The 19674-nt window shown below is 45.0% G+C and overlaps 1 protein-coding gene across 1 annotated transcript; it reads left to right on the top strand.

The window, feature by feature from the left end:
• Positions 1 to 9311: 9311 nt before the first annotated feature.
• Positions 9312 to 12242, top strand: id4 (inhibitor of DNA binding 4, HLH protein). Its single transcript, XM_033013704.1, has 3 exons — positions 9312 to 9849; positions 11135 to 11198; positions 11510 to 12242. The coding sequence occupies exons 1-2, from the start codon at positions 9508 to 9510 to the stop codon at positions 11180 to 11182; spliced, it is 390 nt and encodes a 129-aa protein (XP_032869595.1). The 5' UTR covers positions 9312 to 9507; the 3' UTR covers positions 11183 to 11198; positions 11510 to 12242.
• Positions 12243 to 19674: the final 7432 nt, after the last annotated feature.

The raw sequence follows: 19674 nt of genomic DNA, 5'->3' as shown, positions 1-19674 counted from the left end.
CCACAACTTTAGACCTGAACTACGATCTACCTCGTTGGTCATCCTCGGACTTTCTTTGATCAAACTTTGCTGGCTTTACCTTGCGCTAAACGTTATTCCCTTATCATGTATCTGTGCACTGTAAATAGCTCAATTTAAATCATGTACATTATAGCCTTTCCGCTGACTGGATAGCACGCAACAAACGGCTTTCCCTGCACCTCGGTACACTTGACAATAAACTGAACTGAACTAAACGGATGATAAAGCCAGTCAAGTCAAGAGTGTTTTATTGTCATATGTCCCAGAAAGAACAATGAAATTCTTACTTGCTGCAGCACAACAGAATATGTAATCATAATAAATAATATAACAAAAACTCAGAAAAAAAGAATATACAATAACAGTGCAATAATAATAATAATAATAATAATAGTCTATTGTAGTTCAAAGCGTATGAGGTTGTAGGGTTTAATAGGCTGATGGCTGCAGGGAAGAAGCTGTTCCTGAACCTGAAACCCATGCCACTGTGCATAGCAGATGCAGGTACCAGAAGGATCAGGAGAGCTTGAGGGATTGGAAGGTGAATTCAATTTTCTCTCCCCCTCCACTCCACTCACTCCAGGTAGACCATGTCTTGAATGATTTGACCCACGTGGTTAGAAACAGAGAAACACAGAAAATAGATGCAGGAGCAGGCCATTCGGCCCTTCGAACAGCACCACTATTCATTATGATCGTGGTCGATCATCCAAAATCAGTACCCAAGTTTCTGCTTTTTCTCCATATCCCTTGATTCCGTCAGCCCTAAGAGCTAAATCTAAGCAGGAACTTTAAGTGTTATGAAACGCAAAATGCTGCTAAATATTGAGCAGGGAAGGAAATTATAGAGAGAGTCATAGACTCATATGGCACGGATACAGGCCCTTCGGCCCAACTTGTCCATGCTAACCAAAGAGCCCAATCTAAACGCATCCCATTTGCCCATGGTTAAAGATTCAGTTTGCTGATATTGAAGTGGGTGAGGTTTTTCTTCCACCTCTATATATCGGTCTGTCTCTTGATTATTGCACATTTATAGATAGGGTAGATCGTCGTGGACAGATAGGGTAAAGGCATAGATAGGGGAGATTTTTCCCCAGGGTGGAAATGTCCAACACCAGAGGGCATGGCTATAAGGTGAGAAGGGGAAAGTTTAATGGAGATGTGCGGGGGCAAGTTTTTTACACAGAGGGTGGTGGGGCCTGGGCCAATGTAATGAGCGCCAGGAACACAATGCCAGAGTGGTGCTGGAGACAGGTACGATGGTCGTTATGGAGGCTTTCAGATGGGCCTGGGGAAGTGCAGTGAATTGAGGGATATGGATCATGTACAGGCAAATGAGATCAGTTGAACATTGGCATCATGTTCGGCACAAACACTGTGGGCCGAATGGCCTTTTTCTGTGCTGTGCTGTGTTCTATGATCAATGCTATCTCTCTACAATTTTAACCAGCTGACGTCTTGAGTAATCACACGTGACAATAAACTAAACTGAACTCTTTTCATGAAGAATGGAGGGGGTCGAAATAGAAGTGAGGAAGAGCATATGGACAAGTGCATATGTGACAGAGTCATAGAGTCATAGAGTGATACAGTGTAGAAACAGGTCCTTCGGCCCAACTCGCCCACACCAGCCAACATGTCCCAGCTACATTTGTCCCATTTACCCGCGCTTGGTCCATAACCCTCCAAACCTGTCCTATCCATGTACCTGTCCAACTGTTTCTTAAACGATGGGATAGTCTTAGCCTCAAATCCTCCTCCAGCAGCTTGTTCCATACACCCACATACACTGTATGAAAGCGTCACCCCTCGGATTCCTATTAAATCTTTTCCCCTTCACCTTGAACCTATGCCCTCTGGTCCTTGATTACCCTATTCTGGGCAAGAGACGCTGTGCATCCAACTGATCTATTCCTCTCATGATTTTGTACACCTCTATAAGATCTCCCCTCATCCTCCTACGCTCAATGGAATAGAGATTCAGCCTACTCAACCTCTCCCTATAGCTCACACCCTCTAGTCCTGGCAACATCTTCGTAAATCTTGTCCGAACCCTTTCAAGCTTGACAATATCTTTCCTATAACACGGTGCCCAGAATTGAACACAATATTCTAAATGCGGAGTGAGGGGAGGTTAGTGCGAGCATGGTGGGAATAGACAGAGTAAATGCACAGTTTTTACCCAGAGCAGTGGAATTAAGAACCTGATCACATAGGTTTAAGGTAAGAGGGGAAAGATTTATTAGGTACCTGAGGGGGTGACTTTTTCACAGAGGGTAGTGTGTGTACAGAGCGAGCTGCCATAGGAGGTAGTTGAGGCAGATGCAATAACATTTAAAACTCTCTAGATTTATACTCTCTAGAATTTAGGCGATTGAGAGGGGATCTGATAGAAACTTACAAAATTCTTAAGGGGTTGGACAGGCTAGATGCAGGAAGATTGCTCCCGATGTTGGGGAAGTCCAGGACAAGGGGTCACAGCTTAAGGATAAGGGGGAAATCCTTTAAAACCGAGATGAGAAGAACTTTTTTCACACAGAGAGTGGTGAATCTCTGGAACTCCCTGCCACAGAGGGTAGTCGAGGCCAGTTCATTGGCTATATTTAAGAGGGAGTTAGATGTGGCCCTTGTGGCTAAGGGGATCAGAGGGTATGGAGAGAAGGCAGGTACGGGATACTGAGTTGGATGATCAGCCATGATCATATTGAATGGCGGTGCAGGCTCGAAGGGCCGAATGGCCAATTCCTGCACCTAATTTCTATGTTTCTAAAAGACATTTGGACAGGTACATGGATAGGAAAGGTTTAGAAGGATACAGGCCAAACGGGGGGAGGTAGGACAAGCTTAGATAGAAACGTAGAAAATAGGTGCGGGAGTAGGCCATTCAGCCCTTCGAGCCAGCACCGCATTCAACATGATCATAAAGCTGGAGTAACTCAGTGGGTCGGGCAGCATCTCTGGAGAAAAGGAAAAGGTGACGTTTTGGGTCGAGACCCTTCTTCAGATTGAGAGTCTGGGGAGAGGGAAACTAGAGGTATGAAAGGGTACAGAGCAAATCAGAGCCGGCACCGATGGCCAAGGAGCCCACAATGGTCCATTGTTGGGTGTGGAGGAGGTGCCGAGAGGGGGAGTCCAAGAGGAGGGGGACCGGTGGAGAAGGGGTCATCGCAGGGTGGTGAGGACTCGTTCCAATAGCAGTGAGAGAGGGTGCAGCAGAACTTCTGTCGGAGAGAGGAGGAGAACGTCTTCAAAGTAGGCGTATCTTGAGGAGATTTCGCAGTGGAGCAGACGAAATGTGTCGAATTAAGAATAAAGGGCGGCACGGTGGCGCAGCGGTAGAGTTGCTGCCTTTACAGCGCCAAACACCCGGGTTTGATCCCGACTATGGGTTCTGTCTGTACGGAGTTTGTACGTTCTCTCCATGACCTGCGTGGGTTTACTCCGAGACCTTTGGTTTCCTCCCACACTCCAAAGATGTGCATGTTTGTAGGTTAATTGGCTTGGTATAAATGTAAATTGTCCTTAGTATGGTGTTAGTGTGCGGGGGATGGCTGGTCAGTGCGGACTCGGTGGGCTGAAGGGCCTGTTTCCGCGCTGTTTCTCTTAAACAAAAATTAAAACAAATCCTCGACTTTCAGTCTGAAAATCGTCTTTTCCGAGTCGATGGGTTAGATGAGAGGAAACCAACCAAACATGAATGGAAACAAAGAAATCCTTATGACTAATTGTGCAAAATGCATTTTTTACACCCACATATTATTATTTTTTGAGAAATATATCAAACAATAGAACTTTGTTTCAGTGCGGCGTATTTTTATTTCTTCTGTCTGTTCATATAGTATCAATAAATCAATCAATTAAACGGTGTAGGAAGGAACTGCAGGGGCTGTTTTACATCGGAGAGAGACCCAAAAGCTGGAGTAACTCAGCGGGACAGGCAGCATCTCTGGAGAGAAGGAATGGGCGACATTTCGTGTCGAGACCCTTCCTCAGACTGAGTGTCAGGGGAGAGGGAGACACAGAGTTATGGAAGGGTAAGGTGTGAAAACATGAAATGAAAGGGACCAAAGGTCAAAGAAGAAATAGGATGGATCATTGCTAGCCGAGGGAAAGGTGACATCAGTGACATACTATCAGTAAAATGTAATCTGGAGGACAGTGAAACTAGTCGGAGAACTAGCATGGGGAGGGACGGAGAGAGAGAGGAAAGCAAGGGTTACTTGAAGTTAGAGAAGTCAAGGTCAAGGAAAATGTAGAATAGACAATAGACAATAGCAGGAGTAGGCCATTCGGCCCCTCGAGCCAGCACCGCCATTCAATGTGATCATGGCTGATCATCCCCAATCAGTACCCCGTTCCTGCCTTCTCCCCATATCTGCTTACTCCGCTATCTTTAAGAGAATAGTTTGGCGGTTGCAAGAACGACAACCAAATTTTATTAACTTATTTATTTCGAAAATAACTTGGGGTTAGGTTAGGTAAGGGGGAGGTGCAGCGAGACCTGGGTGCCCTTGTACACCGGTCACTGAAAGTTGGCTTACAGGTACCGCAGGCAGTGAAGAAAGCTAATGGAATGTTGGCCTTCATAACAAGAGGATTTCAGTATAGGAGTAAAGAGGTTCTTTTGCGGTTGTATACGGCTCTGATGAGACCACATCTGGAGTATTGTGTACAGTTTTAGTCTCCTAATTTGAGGAAGGACATCCTTGTGATTGAGGCAGTGCAGCGGAGGTTCACGAGAATGATCCCTGGGATGGCGGGACTGTCATATGAGGAAAGATTGAAAAGACTAGGCTTGTATTCACTGGAGTTTAGAAGGAAGAGGGGGGGATCTTATCAAAACATATAAAATTATAAAGGGGCTGGACAAGCTAGATGCAGGAAAAAAATTCCCAATGTGGGGCGAGTCCAGAACCAGGGGCCACAGTCTTAGAATAGAGGGGAGGTCATTTAAAACTGAGGTGAGAAAAAACGTTTTCACCCAGAGAGTTGTGAATTTATGGAATTCCCTGCCACAGAGGGCAGTGGAGGCCAAATCACTGGATGGGTTTAAGAGAGAGTTAGATAGAGCTCTAGGTGCCAGTGGAGTCAAGGGACATTGGGAGAAGTAAGGCACGGGTTATTGATTGGGGACGATCAGCCATGATCACAATGAATGGCGATGCTGGCACAAAGGGCTGAGTAGCCTCCTCCTGCACCTATTTTCTATGTATCTAAATGTTCACCAAGTGGATAATCTACACCACAATCAATATAATAAATAATGCATAGATTTGATTAAAATTGGCCATTTCCAGATTAGTCTTTTCAATACCTCAGGTGAGCGTTCATTATGACAATATGTTGCAGTGCCGCTGCGACGAGAGGTTTTGTGAGGTTTTCCATAACGAGCACAGATTAAATGCAATTAACTCGATTTAACGCGCGAACAGCAAAAATCGCCATCTCCCGTTTAAATTCTGCTGCAGTGCTCGGAAGACAAGGGGGGAAATATTTACAGCCACAATGTCACAGCAAATGTGAAGCAGCTCTTTGTGTGGGAAGGAACTGCAGGTGCTGGTTTACACCGAAGATAGACACCAAAAGCTGGAGTAACTCAGCGAGGACAGGCAGCATCTCTGGATAGAAGGTTTGAGACTCTTTCAAACTCTTTCCTGAAATGTACTGCATTCTTTTTTATAATGCTTGAATGAATGAATGAATGAATGAATGAATGACTGAATGAATGAATGAATGAATGAATGAATGATTGAATGAATGAATGAATGAATGAATGAATGAATGAATGAATGAATGAATGGATGAGTGGGTGAATGGGTGACAACATTAATCTAAAACTCTAAAAGCCTGTTGTTAGGCACAATTGGGACATAAAATATAGAATACAGAACGGCACGGTGGCGCAGCGGTAGAGTTGCTGCCTTACAGCGCCAGAGACCCGGGTTTGATCCCTACTATTGGTTCTGACTGTACGGAGTTTGTACGTTCTCCCCATGACCTGCGTGGGTTTACTCCGAGATCTTCGGTTTCCTCCCACACTCCAAAGGCGTACATGTTTGTAGGTTAATTGGCCTGGTATAAATGTAAATTGTCCCTAGTATGGTGTTAGTGTGCGGGGATCGCTGGTCAGTGCGGACTCGGTGGGCTGAAGGGCCCGAATCCCTCCAAACCTGTCCTATCCATGTACCTGACTAACTGTTTCTCAACTACCTCCTCTGGCAGCTCATTCCATACATCCACCACCCTTTGTGTGAAAAAGTGACCCCTCAGATTCCTATTAAATCTTTTCCCCCTCACCTATGTCCTTTGGTCCTCAATTTCAAGAGAGAGTTAGATTTAGCTCTTTGGCAAAGGAAATCAAGGGATATGGGGAAAAAGCCAAAACGGGGTACTGATTTTGGATGATCAGCCATGATCAAATTGAATGGCGGTGTTGGCTCGAAATGCACCTATTTTCTATGTTACTCTGGGAAAGAGCATCTACTCGATCTATTCCACTCATGGTTTTATACACCTGTGTAAGATCACCCCTTATCCTCCCGCGCTCCAAGGAATCGAGTCCCAGCCTGCTCAACCTCTCCCTCTCACTCAGGCCCTCGTTTGCTGGAAACATCCTCGTAAATCTTCTCTGAATGGGAGGGGGAGTGAATAAAAGGACCGCAGCTATTCTGGGAGTACAATGTGATCAATTAGCAGGCACTGAAAGAATTAGCCACCTCTGCAGCTTGCAGTTGCCACGTCCAGGCTGACTTGCCACACTTGCCACACTTCCTACACACCCTGACACTTACACACTGCCCCTCGTCACACCCACTCTGGACCCAAACCGCAGTCATCACTTCCACTCCCCCTCCCATTCTACACTGGCCTTTCTGTCCTCGGCCTCCTCCACTGTCAGAGTGAGGCCAAACACATATTGGAGGAACAGCACCTCACATTCCGCTTGGGCAGCTTACACCCCAGGGGTATGAATTCTGATTTCTCTAACTTCAAGTAACCCTTGCTTTCCCTCTCTCTTTCCGTCCCCATCCAAGCTCTCCAACTAGTTCTGATTAATTTAACTGATTGTATGACTCCTTGTCACCTTCCCCTTCTAAGGGTCTCGATCCGAAACATCACCTATTTCCTTTACTCCAGAGAGGCTGTCTCACCTGCTGAGTAACTCCAACATGTTGTGTCTATCTTCGGTTTAAACCAGCATCTGCATTTCCTTCCTCCACGAAACGCCACCTATTCCTTTTTTTCTCCAGAGATGCTGCCTGTCCCGCTGAGTTACTCCAGCATTTTGTGTCTATCTTTGGTATAAACCAGCATCTGCAGTTCCTAGTTTTACACCTGTGTCCAACTAGTTATGTCCTGGCTGCACACATTTCCTACATCCAGACTAATTCAGGAGAAGGAACAAGGTTTGACATTTAAAACGAGAGCCTTTGAAATGAGGGCAACTGCAAAAAAATACATGTGTAGGGAGGAACTGCAGGTGCTGGTTTAAAGATATCTGCAGTTCATTCCCACACATTGAACCATTCTACATTTCCCTATCACCGTCTGGTTTAAAATGCCGTTTTCAGATTCACATTCACATTTATTGTCACATGCACCAATTAAGATACAGTGATATTTGAGTTACCATGCAGCCATACAATTAAAAGAACACAACACAATTAAAAGAACAATAGAACTTAACATAAACATCCACCACAGTGATCACTAATAAAGTTCGGTCAGTCTTCCTCCTTTTGTTCACCCGTGTTTGGGGCCTTGACCCTCCGCAGTGGCCTCTACGGGCGGCCCGATGTACAAGCCCTCTCGTCGGGATGACCGTAGCTCCGACGTCGGGACGGATGGAACCCACTCCGCGACTTCGCCTGCCCGAATCGGCCACTTTCACACCCTACCCTTCCAAATCTCTATGTCTCCCTCTCATAGAAACATAGAAACATAGAAAATAGATGCAGGAGGAGGCCATTCGGCCCTTCGAGCCAGCACCGCCATTCGTTGTGATCATGGCTGATCATCCCCTATCAATAACCCGTGACTGCCTTCTCCCCATATCCATTGACTCCACTAGCCCCTAGAGCTCTATCTAACTCTCTCTTAAATCCATCCCTTGACTTGGCCCCCACTGCCATAAATTCACAACTCTCTGGCTGAAAACGTTTTTTTCTCACCTCAGTCTTAATTGACCTCACCTTTATTCTAAGACTGTGGCCCCTGATTCTGGACTCGCCCAACATTGTCACCCAACACTCTCCCCTAACTCACAGTGTGAAGAAGGGTGTCGACACAAAACATCACCCATTCAGACTACCCCCTCCCCTTTCCCCCCTCCTCCCCAATCTTTGCACATCCCCAATCCTGGCCCACTGAGTTACTCCAGCATTTTGTGTCTATCTTTGGATTAGGAAGGTGCCGTAAGTAAGTAAGTAAGTCGTCTGTATCTCTCGACTGAGACTGAGAGAGTATTGGAGAGACTAGAGACGAGCGTAAGAGAGTGAGCGAAGGAAGGAGTAGAGAGAGAAGAGCGGCGCTCAGCTCGATGCGGACGAGATCGATGAGAGAGAGAGGAGTCGTACGAGAGAGAGATCGTTCTCGCTCTCTAGTCTCTCAACTCTCTCTCTATCTCTCTCTCTCTCTCTCTCTCTCTCTCTCTCTCTATCTCTCTCTCTCTCTCTCTCTCTCTCTCTCTCTCTCTCTCTCCTACTTGATAAACATCCTGACACACACCCTGACACTCGCACACTTGCTACACTTCCTGACACTTACACACTTGTTACACACCCTGACACTCGCACACCTGCGCACTTGCTACATACCCTGACACTTACACACTTGCTCTGCATCCTGACACACACTTGCTACACACCATGACACTTGCACAATTGCTGCACACCCTGACACTTACACACTTGCTGTGCATCCTGACACTTACACACTTGCTACACACCATGAGACTTACACACTTGTTACACACCCTGACAGTTGCACACTTGCTGCCAAAGACACCAGTCTGAAGAAGGGTTTCGGCCCGAAACGTCGCCTATTTCCTTCGCTCCATAGATGCTGCTGCACCCGCTGAGTTCCCCCAGCAATTTTGTGTACACCAGTATCTTTGTTTGCTGCTCCCCTGGTCCCGCCCACTCTGGGAACAAGCGCAGTCATTGGGGGCCGGCTCATGGGGCTGCTGCCATCGCCGTCTGCTGATTGGCCTGTCGAGCCGTCAATCATCTCCACTCGCAGCCCCGCCCCCTCCACTGTTATAAATGCCACCGAGCTGCAACACTTGAGTGTATTTCACACCGCTGCAAGTCGGCGGAGCAAATCCTGCAGGCGGTAGATATTATCCACAAGGCTGACCTCGCTGGGGCTTTAAAAAAAATCTTGTCTTACTTAATTCCCTCGTTTGCAAAGGATCAGACTTGCAGGAATCGCCTGCAATTGGCATCTGCAGTAGGAGTGAGGAAATATTGCTGTCCAGTTGCAATGAAGGCGGCGGGTGATGTTCCGTCTCTGAAGAAGGCAGCGAGCTGCGGCGAGATGGCATTGCGCTGCCTGTCGGACCACAGCCTCAGCATCGGCCGCTGCAAGGCGGAAGAGGACCCGCTGGACCTGCAGTACGACATGAAGGATTGCTACTCCAAGCTCAAGCAGTTGGTGCCCACCATCCCGCCGAACAAGAAGGTGAGCAAAGTGGAGATCCTGCAGCATGTCATCGACTACATCTTGGACCTGCAGCTGGCTCTGGAGACGCACCCGGCTCTGGTGAGAGCTCAGACGGCGATCGGCTGCCCCAGGGCGCCGTTAACAGCCCTCAATACCGAACAGGTAAAATCAAAAACCAGCGCCAGTTATAAACTTCACTCCTGCTCTGCATTCCTTCAAATGCAACGTTTGCCTCCCACATATATTGCTACTCCAAGCTCAATCAAATATATTATATAGACATCATATATATATATATTAGATTTGATTGCAGCTATATATATATATATATATCCAAGCTTAAGCAAATCTATCTATTATGTATATTATATGTAATATATAGGACATATATATATATGATTGCTACTCCAAGCACACCTATAATATATATACAATCTATATACACGCTGAAGCACATCTATTTAATATTTATATATGATAGATTTGCTTGAGCTTGGATATATATATATTAGATCGATTTATGTTTTATATATATTTTAGACCCATTTATGATTTTTTTTTAAATATATGAAATACATTTTGGAAAACAAAAGGGGGAATTTATTACTGATATGTCAACTGTAGTTATTATTTCCCGTGGATATATATATATATATATATATGTATTTTGTCTTTACATCTCACAGTTTCAGGGGATGGGGGGAATTCAGGTTCATGGTCGCACCATTGTCTTCTCCACACCACCAGCGGCAACTCGCGTAGGGGGTTACACGCATGTGACACCACGGATATGTTGATGGATATTCCCGGTGAAAACGTTAATTGCCGTAACTGCACACCGATGGCTGCATGTATTTCGCACAGTAAAGATAATTGTCACTCCTGCCTGCACTGGCCCCTCCAAAACGGTGAAATAATCGCACGTTAAATGATAGTAAAGTCGTTTCATTCTGGACATTCACGGAAGTGAACACTGGCCCTTGTTGGTTACTCACTGGGGGATATCTCCGTTTACTGCGGGCATGTCATAAGGCGGTCTCCCCAACCCCCTTTCTCTGGATTCACCTAAATGTGATTTCGGTGACCACGGCACACAGAGACAACAGGCGCGTTTGGGGCTTTTTGTCAAAAAGTACACGAGAGGGGTGGGTGTGCAGAGCGATGGATTTGTCCCGCTTGTGTGGTGGTGGTGCCTTGAGGGCTATTTAATAATCCCAACTCTGGGGTTCAATGGACACGAAAAAACAAGGTTGGTTATTGAGAGGTTGGCGGATGGGATGGGGGGGGCATGTTTACAAGATAACATTAGGTGGGAACAAGGACGATAAGCTTTTCCAACCGATGGTTTAAAAAAAAAGTGTTTCTCTCGACCCCCCTCCCCTTCGCCTGTCAGTGCGTGGATATTTTTTTTCCTTAACGCGTTTTTCTCTTTGTGCGTGTGTTACAGAGTGGGTCTAAAGTCAGAAGACAGGAGGACAGTATTTTATGCCGCTGATGCGACGCTGTGGGAGGTGAGCATCTTGCACTGTCTCTCGTTCAACATTCACTTTCGGTTTAAAAAATAACGGGGGGGGGGGGCGAGCGTCCAGTGTTTGAAGTAAATGTCGCCGCTGCTTGAGATTGTCGAAGCAGTGCGCGTCCATCCGCCTGCGTTTGAAGTTAATGCTGGTGGGAGCGGGGCTGCTGTTTGACCCTGGTTTGTTCTGGGCTACTGATCATGCATGTCTTGTGTTCTGTTGATGGCGCCAGTCAGTCTGTGCTGTTTTTCACACATTTTTCTCTATTTCCCTCCCTCCCTCTCCCTATTCATTTTATTTTACAGGTGCGCCTGGCGAATCTCACACACACACATATAGACACACACACACACACACACACACACACACACACACACACACACACACACAACCAGAGAGGGAGAAGAGAAGGAAAACAGAACACAAACTAACCCTAGCGTTCAACGCCTGAACCCTGCCCAGCGATTCCATCCTGAGAGAAAGGGCTTATGCCAAAATCATTTCTCATCTCTTATGCTGCTCGTAGCGTTTTACCCACAGACTTTTTTTTTTAAAGAAAAAAAACAAAAAAAAAATTAAACTCAGGCCTGTGATCTTGGGCGAAACTTGAGGGTGGAGGGAGGGAGGGAGGGAGGGAGAGGGGAAGAAGTGGGTTGTAAAACGGAGTGACTTCGCAGGCTGAACGACGCCTTGTTTGAAATCAGAAGAGGCGCCCTGGGGGAAAGAAAATCCCTTGTAAAGGAAACCAGAAAGTTTCACCGACTAAAAGAACTGATTCCCGACGCTCTTGCTAATTCAACAGCCTCTTTCAGAAGTGCTGTCATGATCTGTTTCAAATAGACGACTGGTCGGACCAAGAGGAGTTGCCGATTGCCCATTTAAAATACACACTATGTATAGTACAATACGAGGTCGGGGCAAATCTTACCTGCTGTACATAGTCAAGATGTTCTTTATTGTGTACGTGGAAATGTATATGCTTTAATAGATCATTGTAATTATAAAATATTTTTTATTAAAAAAGATTTTTGTACAGTTTTTTTTACAGTTTATTCCTTCGCCCCCCACCACACACACACACACACACACACACACACACACACACACACACACACACACACACACTAATACGCCCATACGTGAATTCTATTCAGAATGGAATTACATTGTAGTGCAAGTTATTCGAAGAAATTGTGCCCAGAAATTAAAAAGAGGTGATTATTTAATATTGAAATCGGCGTGCTTTAAAATAGGCAACAGCAGGGTTCAGATAACCACTAACACAGTTTCATTTATTTCATCCTTTGCAGGTTAACCCGCGGAATACCTCGAATGTGACCAAATGACTGGGGACAATTTAAAATATAATTCCCATTCCCCACCCGCAATCAATTTCCAACTGATTGGAAACCGTTCCTTGAAAGGCAGGTTTATAATTTTTAGCGCAGTTCAGAAAGGATTACAAGGTACACCAGTGTGTGTGTGTGTGTGTGTTTATTAATTTTTTTAATAATGAAACTAGTTTGGAATAATTCCGAGGCTGGGTTAATTAGCGGCAGGGCTGTGTTCAGTCAGCCACACAGTTGCAAATGCTTTCCTTTTGAGACGACAACAATTCCGCGCACCAAATCTGAAGAGGACGGTGATATTTGTTTTTTTAATTTCCAACCAGTTATCCTCGCAGTTAATTTATAGAATGACAAATTAATACTTGACTTGGGGGGGGGGGGGGGGCACATTGAAACAAACAGCCCCGTTCTATCTCTAATAGATTCCCAATTTCCAATTCAGGGATATAGATTTGAGAGAGACAGGAGTAACAACAGCGTTCGGTTAGGTTCAGAACCCTGCTTCGCCCTCCGTTTAATTTGGTCACCTAATCCCCGTCTCTGAATTTGACACCACTCATCTCTCTCCCCAGGTTATCTCCGACCAAAAACACCAACTGGAATTGACTGAACAAGAAGAAATACAAAAACAAAAAACACAATTTGAAATTAATCATTTAATGACCTGACATGAACAGGGTTTAGCCGCAAAGACATAGTCATTATTTATAACAATTTGCGGGTTTATCTTTGTCTATTTTGGTCTGGCGGTCGCTTAATCCAGGCGTCCAGAGAGCGATGTTAAAGAGTTTAACGTCAAGAACAAGGAACAAATACGTTCGTACCCGAGTGTTTATCGCTTAGCCTAGAATCATCAACTCCGGGAGTTCAGGATTTTATTGATACAGGGATACTGGGAATATACTTGTGAGTGGTTCTATTTTGGCGGTCGGATTCGAAGGCAGGACTTTTGCATGTAAATATAAACGCTGTCTATATTTTAATGATAATGCCGTATAAAGCGGATGGGATAAGTATAGGAAGCAACTGCAGATGGCTGGATTACACCGAAGGTAGACACGAAATGCTGGAGTAACTCAGCGGTTCAGGCAGCTTCTCTGGAGAGAAGGAATGGGTGGCTTTTCGGGTCGAGACCCTTCTTCAGACCGGATGGATAAGAACAATGTGAGGAACGACGCGACATCTCAGTCTGAAGAAGGGTCTCGACCTGAAACATCACCCATTCTTTCTCTCAGGCGATGCTGCCTGTCTCGCGGAATTACTCCAGTACTTTGTGTCTTATCTGCCCGAAATGTCACATATTCCTTTTTTTTCCAGAGATGCTGCCTGTCCCGCTGAGTTACTCCAGCATTTCGTGTCTTATCTGCCATATTTCAAAAGACGTGTGGCAGATATATTTTATTAATGATAACTACTTGTGTTGTGTCATGGGGTTTGAAATTGCTTATCTATGCTGCGATTGTAAATTTTGAAATGGTGTAAAATATCTTCCCGTTGCACCGTGGCTAGAGGGGAGAGAGAGAAAAAAGGATGAAATCGGGTTATTATAGGTAGTTACTCCAGCATTTTGTGTCTATATTCGGTGTGAACCAGCATTTGCAGTCCCATCCTACACGTACTGATAAATTGTGTCGTGGGGGGATTCGCACTGTCCCACTGAATAACGGAACAGAGAAGGAGAGACCCGACCCTAACAGAAGACAGCCACTGATCCTTCATCACGGTCTCGTGTCCCGTTAAATGAGACTTAAACAGGATGCTTTCATTAATTACGAACGACCTGATGTCGGAGTGTAACAGACTGGTTTAACAGTAGCAGCCGGAGCTCAGCGTGTGAGGCTGGACACGCGAGCATTAATGGAGGAATGGTTGAGAGTGTAGGAGGGGGAACTGCAGTTGCTGGGTTTAAAAAAAAACCCGAAGGAAGACACAAAAAGTCTGAAGAAGGGTCTCAACCCGAAACGTCACCCATTCCTTCTCTCTAGAGATGATGCCTGTCCCGCTGAGTTGCTCCAGCTTTTTGTGTCTTATCTTCGATTTAAACTACCATCTGCAGTTCCTTCATACACAATTTTTTGTGTCTATCAATGGTGTAGAGCAGTGATTTGATTAGGTTCCTGGAATCGGGCTTGTACAGCGCGAATGTGTAGGAAAAGAACTGCAGATGCTCGTTTATACACTGAAGATAAGACACAAAATGCTGGACTAGCGGGACAGGCAGCATCTCTGGAGAGAAGGAATGGGTTGCGGGCGCGAATTTAATTTGTAGACGGTTTAAGACAAAAATCAAACGTGGACACAATTCTGTTTATGATTGATGATCGTGTTAGACAACGTAGGCTTGAGTCGTGCCACACAGGTCCGGCTGTGTAGCGGATGGTATTTTCACACACACTCTTGAGTAACAGCACCGTTGGCTGCGTTAATCTATTGAACATTGTTTTATAGTTCTGATAGACTAGTGTGTTTACAAATGCCAGCTCAACAAAACTGCACAAGAGTCAAGAGTGTTTTATTGTCATGTGTCCCAGGTACAACAATGAAATTCTTACTTGCAGCAGCACAACAGAATATGTAAACATAGTTCACTGTGAACAGTATAATAAATGAGAAAAAAAGGTTCAGTGTGTGTGCACACACACACACACACACGCACACACGCACACACCCACACCCACACCCACACATACACACACATACACACACACACACACACACACGCGCACACACACACACACAGACAATAATAGTCTATGTCGCTTAGAGCTTATTTGAGGCTGTCGTATTTAATTGCCTAATGGCTGTAGGCAAGTCGTTCTATCCTCGGTTATCTTTCAGTGTGGAAGAAGGGATCCGACTCGAAACGTCCGTTGAGTTACTCCAGCTTTTTGTGTCTGTCTTCGGTTTAAACCAGCACCTGCAGTTCCTTCCTACACGAAACGCCACATATTTCTTCCCCCCCCCCCCCCCCCCCCCCCCCCAGTGATGCTGCCTGTCCCGCTGAGTTACTCCAGCATATTGTGTCTATCATCGGTATAAACCAGCATCTGTAGTTCCTTCTTTAACACCTTTTCCCAGGTACCTGTGACCGACTAATTATGCCCTGGCTGAACACTTTTCCTACATCCAGATTAATTCATGAGAAGGAACAAGGTTTGACATTTAAAACGAGAGCCTTTAAAATGAGGGCGACTGCAACAAAATACACGTGTATTTTAGGAGGAACTGCAGGTGTTGGTTTAGAGATATCTCTCGTCCCCCCCTCTCCCCTGTCTGAAGAAGGGCCTGGACCTGAAACGTCACCTATTCCTTTCCACCAGAGATGCTGCCTGCCTGACCCGCTGAGTTACTGCAGCATTTTGTGTTTGCAACCAAATAAATAAATTATATCTTGAAATTGAGGCAACAACAACAACAACAACATTTGTTTAAAGCTCTAAAATCTTTTAACCCTGTTTTGTGGAAGGTTTGTCCGTTTGGCGGATGTACTAGTAGAAAGCCGCTTTTGTTTTCTGTGTACTAGACGTCTGTATAGATTGGACAAGCAATGTTTTCACACGCCCACGGAGAAACAATTATAGATCGGCTGGTAATTTGTGAATTTTAAATACACCGCTGGGAAATTCCAAACGGGTAACAAACATACCAAAAACCCAGGACCACGGGAAAACTGCTGCAGAAACGCACCAGAAACCACAAACATACAGAGCAGGTGAAGGGTTTCGCGTTCAATTTTGCCCCCTGCCGGCTGAGCTAAGAGCAAGAAACAAAAACAATAAATGGCGATTTTAGAGCATTTCCCATAATCTTCCGCTGGTCACAGTCCTCATTGGTGTCTTTCTGCAAATAACATGGATTGGTAGCACAGGTCCAACAATAATAACTAGTCATTATGTATGCATCGGTCAAGATATATGTGTAGGGAGGGACTATTACGATGAAGGGGAAAATATGTAATAGGAATCTGAAGCGGTAACTTTTTCACACAGACAATAGACAATAGGTGCAGGAGTAGGCCATTCAGGCCATTCGAGCCATCAATGTGATGGTGGTGGGTGTGCGGAACAAGCTGCCAGAGGAGGACTATCCCAACGTTTAAGAAACAGTTAGACAGGTACACGGATAGGACAGGTTTAGAGGGATATATGGACCAAACGCAGGCAGGTGGGACTAGTGTAGCTGGGACATGTGGGCCGGTGTGGGCAAGTTGGGCCAAAGGGCCTGTTTCCACACTGTATCACTAAATGACTCTCTGCAATGCTGGCTTAAACCAAAGACTGACACAAAAAGCTGGAGTAAGTCAGCAGGTCGGGCAGTAACTCTGGAGAAAAGGAATATGTAGGGTTTGTGATGGAGATTGAACATGGATCTTGATACGAAAGGTCACCTATTCCTTTTCTCCAGAGATGCTGCCTGACCCGCTGAGTTACTCCAGCTTTTAGTTGGATGTAAAATGCAGATTGTTAAAACATTTAAGATAGAATCCATCTATAAATTATAAGCCTGGGTTCAATTTTAATGAATGAAGTTAACATTTGTTGGGTGTTTCAAATAAGTATAACTTTAAAGTGCAAATTTAACCTCAAGCTAGCAATGTACCATAGAGTGATCCAGCATGGAAACAGGCCCTACTGCCCAACCTGCCCACATCGACCAACATGTCCCATCTACACTAGTCCCACCTGCCCACGTTTAGCCCATATCCTTTTACACCTTTACAATCCATGTACCTGTCCAAATGTCTTTTAAATGTGATAGTACCTGCTTCAACGACCTCATCTGGCAGGTCGCTCCTAATCGCCACCCCTCCTTTGTGTTCAATCCCGCAAAAATGTAATCATCTTGTAAATGAATAGCGACAATGTTTTACACATTTTGATGGATAAATTATTGAGATGTTAAGATTATTAAAAGAAATGATACTGAGATACTAAAGAAAACATTATATGGAAAGATGTCAATTTTAAAAAAACTGTTTGTAGGTTGTGTTTCTGAGACTTCACATCAATGGACAAAAGGCAATAGGTGCAGGAGTAGCCATTCGGCCCTTCAAGCCAGCACCACTGGTTTCATGTCTGGTTTCATAAAGTCATAAGTGATAGGAGCAGAATTTGGCCATTCGGCCCATCAAGCCTATTCCGCCATTCAATCATGGCTGATCTATCTCTCCTTCCTAACTCCATTCTCCTGCCTTCTCCACATAACCCCTGACACCAGTACTAATCAAGAATCTATCTATCTCTGCCTTAAAAATACCCATTGGCTTGGCCCCCACAGCCTTCTGTGGCAAAGAATTCCACCGATTATCCACCCACTGACTAAACAAATTTCTCCTCATCTCCTTCAGAAAGGAACGTCCTTTAATTCTGAGGCTGACCTCTGGTCCGAGACTCTCCCACTGGTGGAAACATCCTCTCCACATCCACTCTATCAAAGACTTTCATTTTACTTTGATATGAATTATTTCATCTTCATCTGACAATTCTGTCGAGTTGTTCCCTGATCAGATAAGCTCTTTCTTATAATGGCAAACTGAGAGAAGAATCGAGAAAACATAAAGTGAGTTATACAGTCTTTTGGTGTTGATTAATGTTAAATGTTGGCCCTGTTTGACCGGCTCACTGAAAAACAATAACGCTTCCAGTATTATTTTAAAGAATAAGAGAGTAAGTAGGTAAGTAAGTTTATTGGCCAAGTATTCACATACAAGGAATTTGCCTTGGTGCTCCGCCCACAAGTAACAACATGACATACAGTGACAGTTACGAATGACTCAGAAAACACTAAACATTAATAATAATAAGACATTAATGATAAAACATCATTGATCAAGCATGTGAACCAACAAAATACCAGATCAAAGGGAGGCTACAGATTTTTGACTGTTGAGTACTCATGGATAAAACCTGTTTTTATGTCTGGCTATGGCAGCTTTGACAGTCCGGAGTCGCCTTCCAGAGGGCAGTGATTCAAAGAGTTTGTGGCCAGGGTGAGAGGGGTCAGAGATGATCTTACCCGCTCGCTTCCTGGCCCTTGCAGTGTACAGTTCATCAATGGAGGGAAGGTTGCAGTCAATAACCTTCTCTGCTGATCGGACTATTCGCTGCAGCCTCCAGGTGTCGTGCTCGGTGGCTGAGCCAAACCAGACCACGAGGTTCTCATGAGGAGAAGGAGTGAACAGACTCTACGATGGCCGTGTAGAATTGGACCATCATTGCCTGTGGCAGATTGTGAGAAGGCAGGTGAAGACCTCCTTCGACCTCCCTCGACTATGTTGAAGGCCAGCTTCAACTAGCTATGACAAGCTACGACTACCCTCGATTACCTACGACTAACATGCCGACCTACTACGACTAAACCTACGAGTAAAAAAAGTATTGATTTTTTCCATGGCGACCTTTTTCTACTCGCGGGCATTTTTTAACTTATTGAAAAAAACGCCGCGACCTAGCTGAGGCCTCGAGCACGTGGGGACCACTCTCGAGCATGAAGGAGAGTTACAAAGACCTCCTACAACCATGCTGTGAGTAGAGGGCAAACTCGCCAGAACTCGCGGATTAGGTCGCCCAAGTGGGACAGCCCCTTTATTCTGAAAAATGAGGGATGATCAGATTTAGAAGTTTGAAAATGTTACTGTGGTTTTGATGCCAACAGCAATATTGAATTAATGTGTTTAAGAAGGAACTGCAAAGTCTGAATAAGGGTTTTGGCCCGAAACGTTGCCTATTTCCTTCGCTCCATAGATGCTGCTGCACCCGCTGAATTTCTCCAGTAATATTGAATTAATGATTGGCCATGATCTGTCTTGTGCACCAAAGGAGCAGGTGAATTAATTCAAGGGAACCCACAATGGTGGCTTCTCTGAGGACAGGTTGCGATAATTTTACTCTTAAAACACTGATGCAACATAGAAACATAGAAACATAGAAAATAGGTGCAGGAGTAGGCCATTCGGCCCTTCGAACCTGCACTGCCATTCAATATGATCATGGCTGATCATCCAACTCAGTATCCTGTACCTGCCTTCTCTCCATACCCCCTGATCCCTTTAGCCACAAGGGCCACATCTAACTCCCTCTTAAATATAGCCAACGAACTGGCCTCAACTACCTTCTGTGGCA

This window comes from Amblyraja radiata, chromosome 2 (assembly GCF_010909765.2).
Source record: "Amblyraja radiata isolate CabotCenter1 chromosome 2, sAmbRad1.1.pri, whole genome shotgun sequence".
In the NCBI taxonomy this organism is placed as follows: domain Eukaryota; kingdom Metazoa; phylum Chordata; class Chondrichthyes; order Rajiformes; family Rajidae; genus Amblyraja; species Amblyraja radiata.
This window is presented reverse-complemented; position numbering and strand designations above follow the sequence as displayed.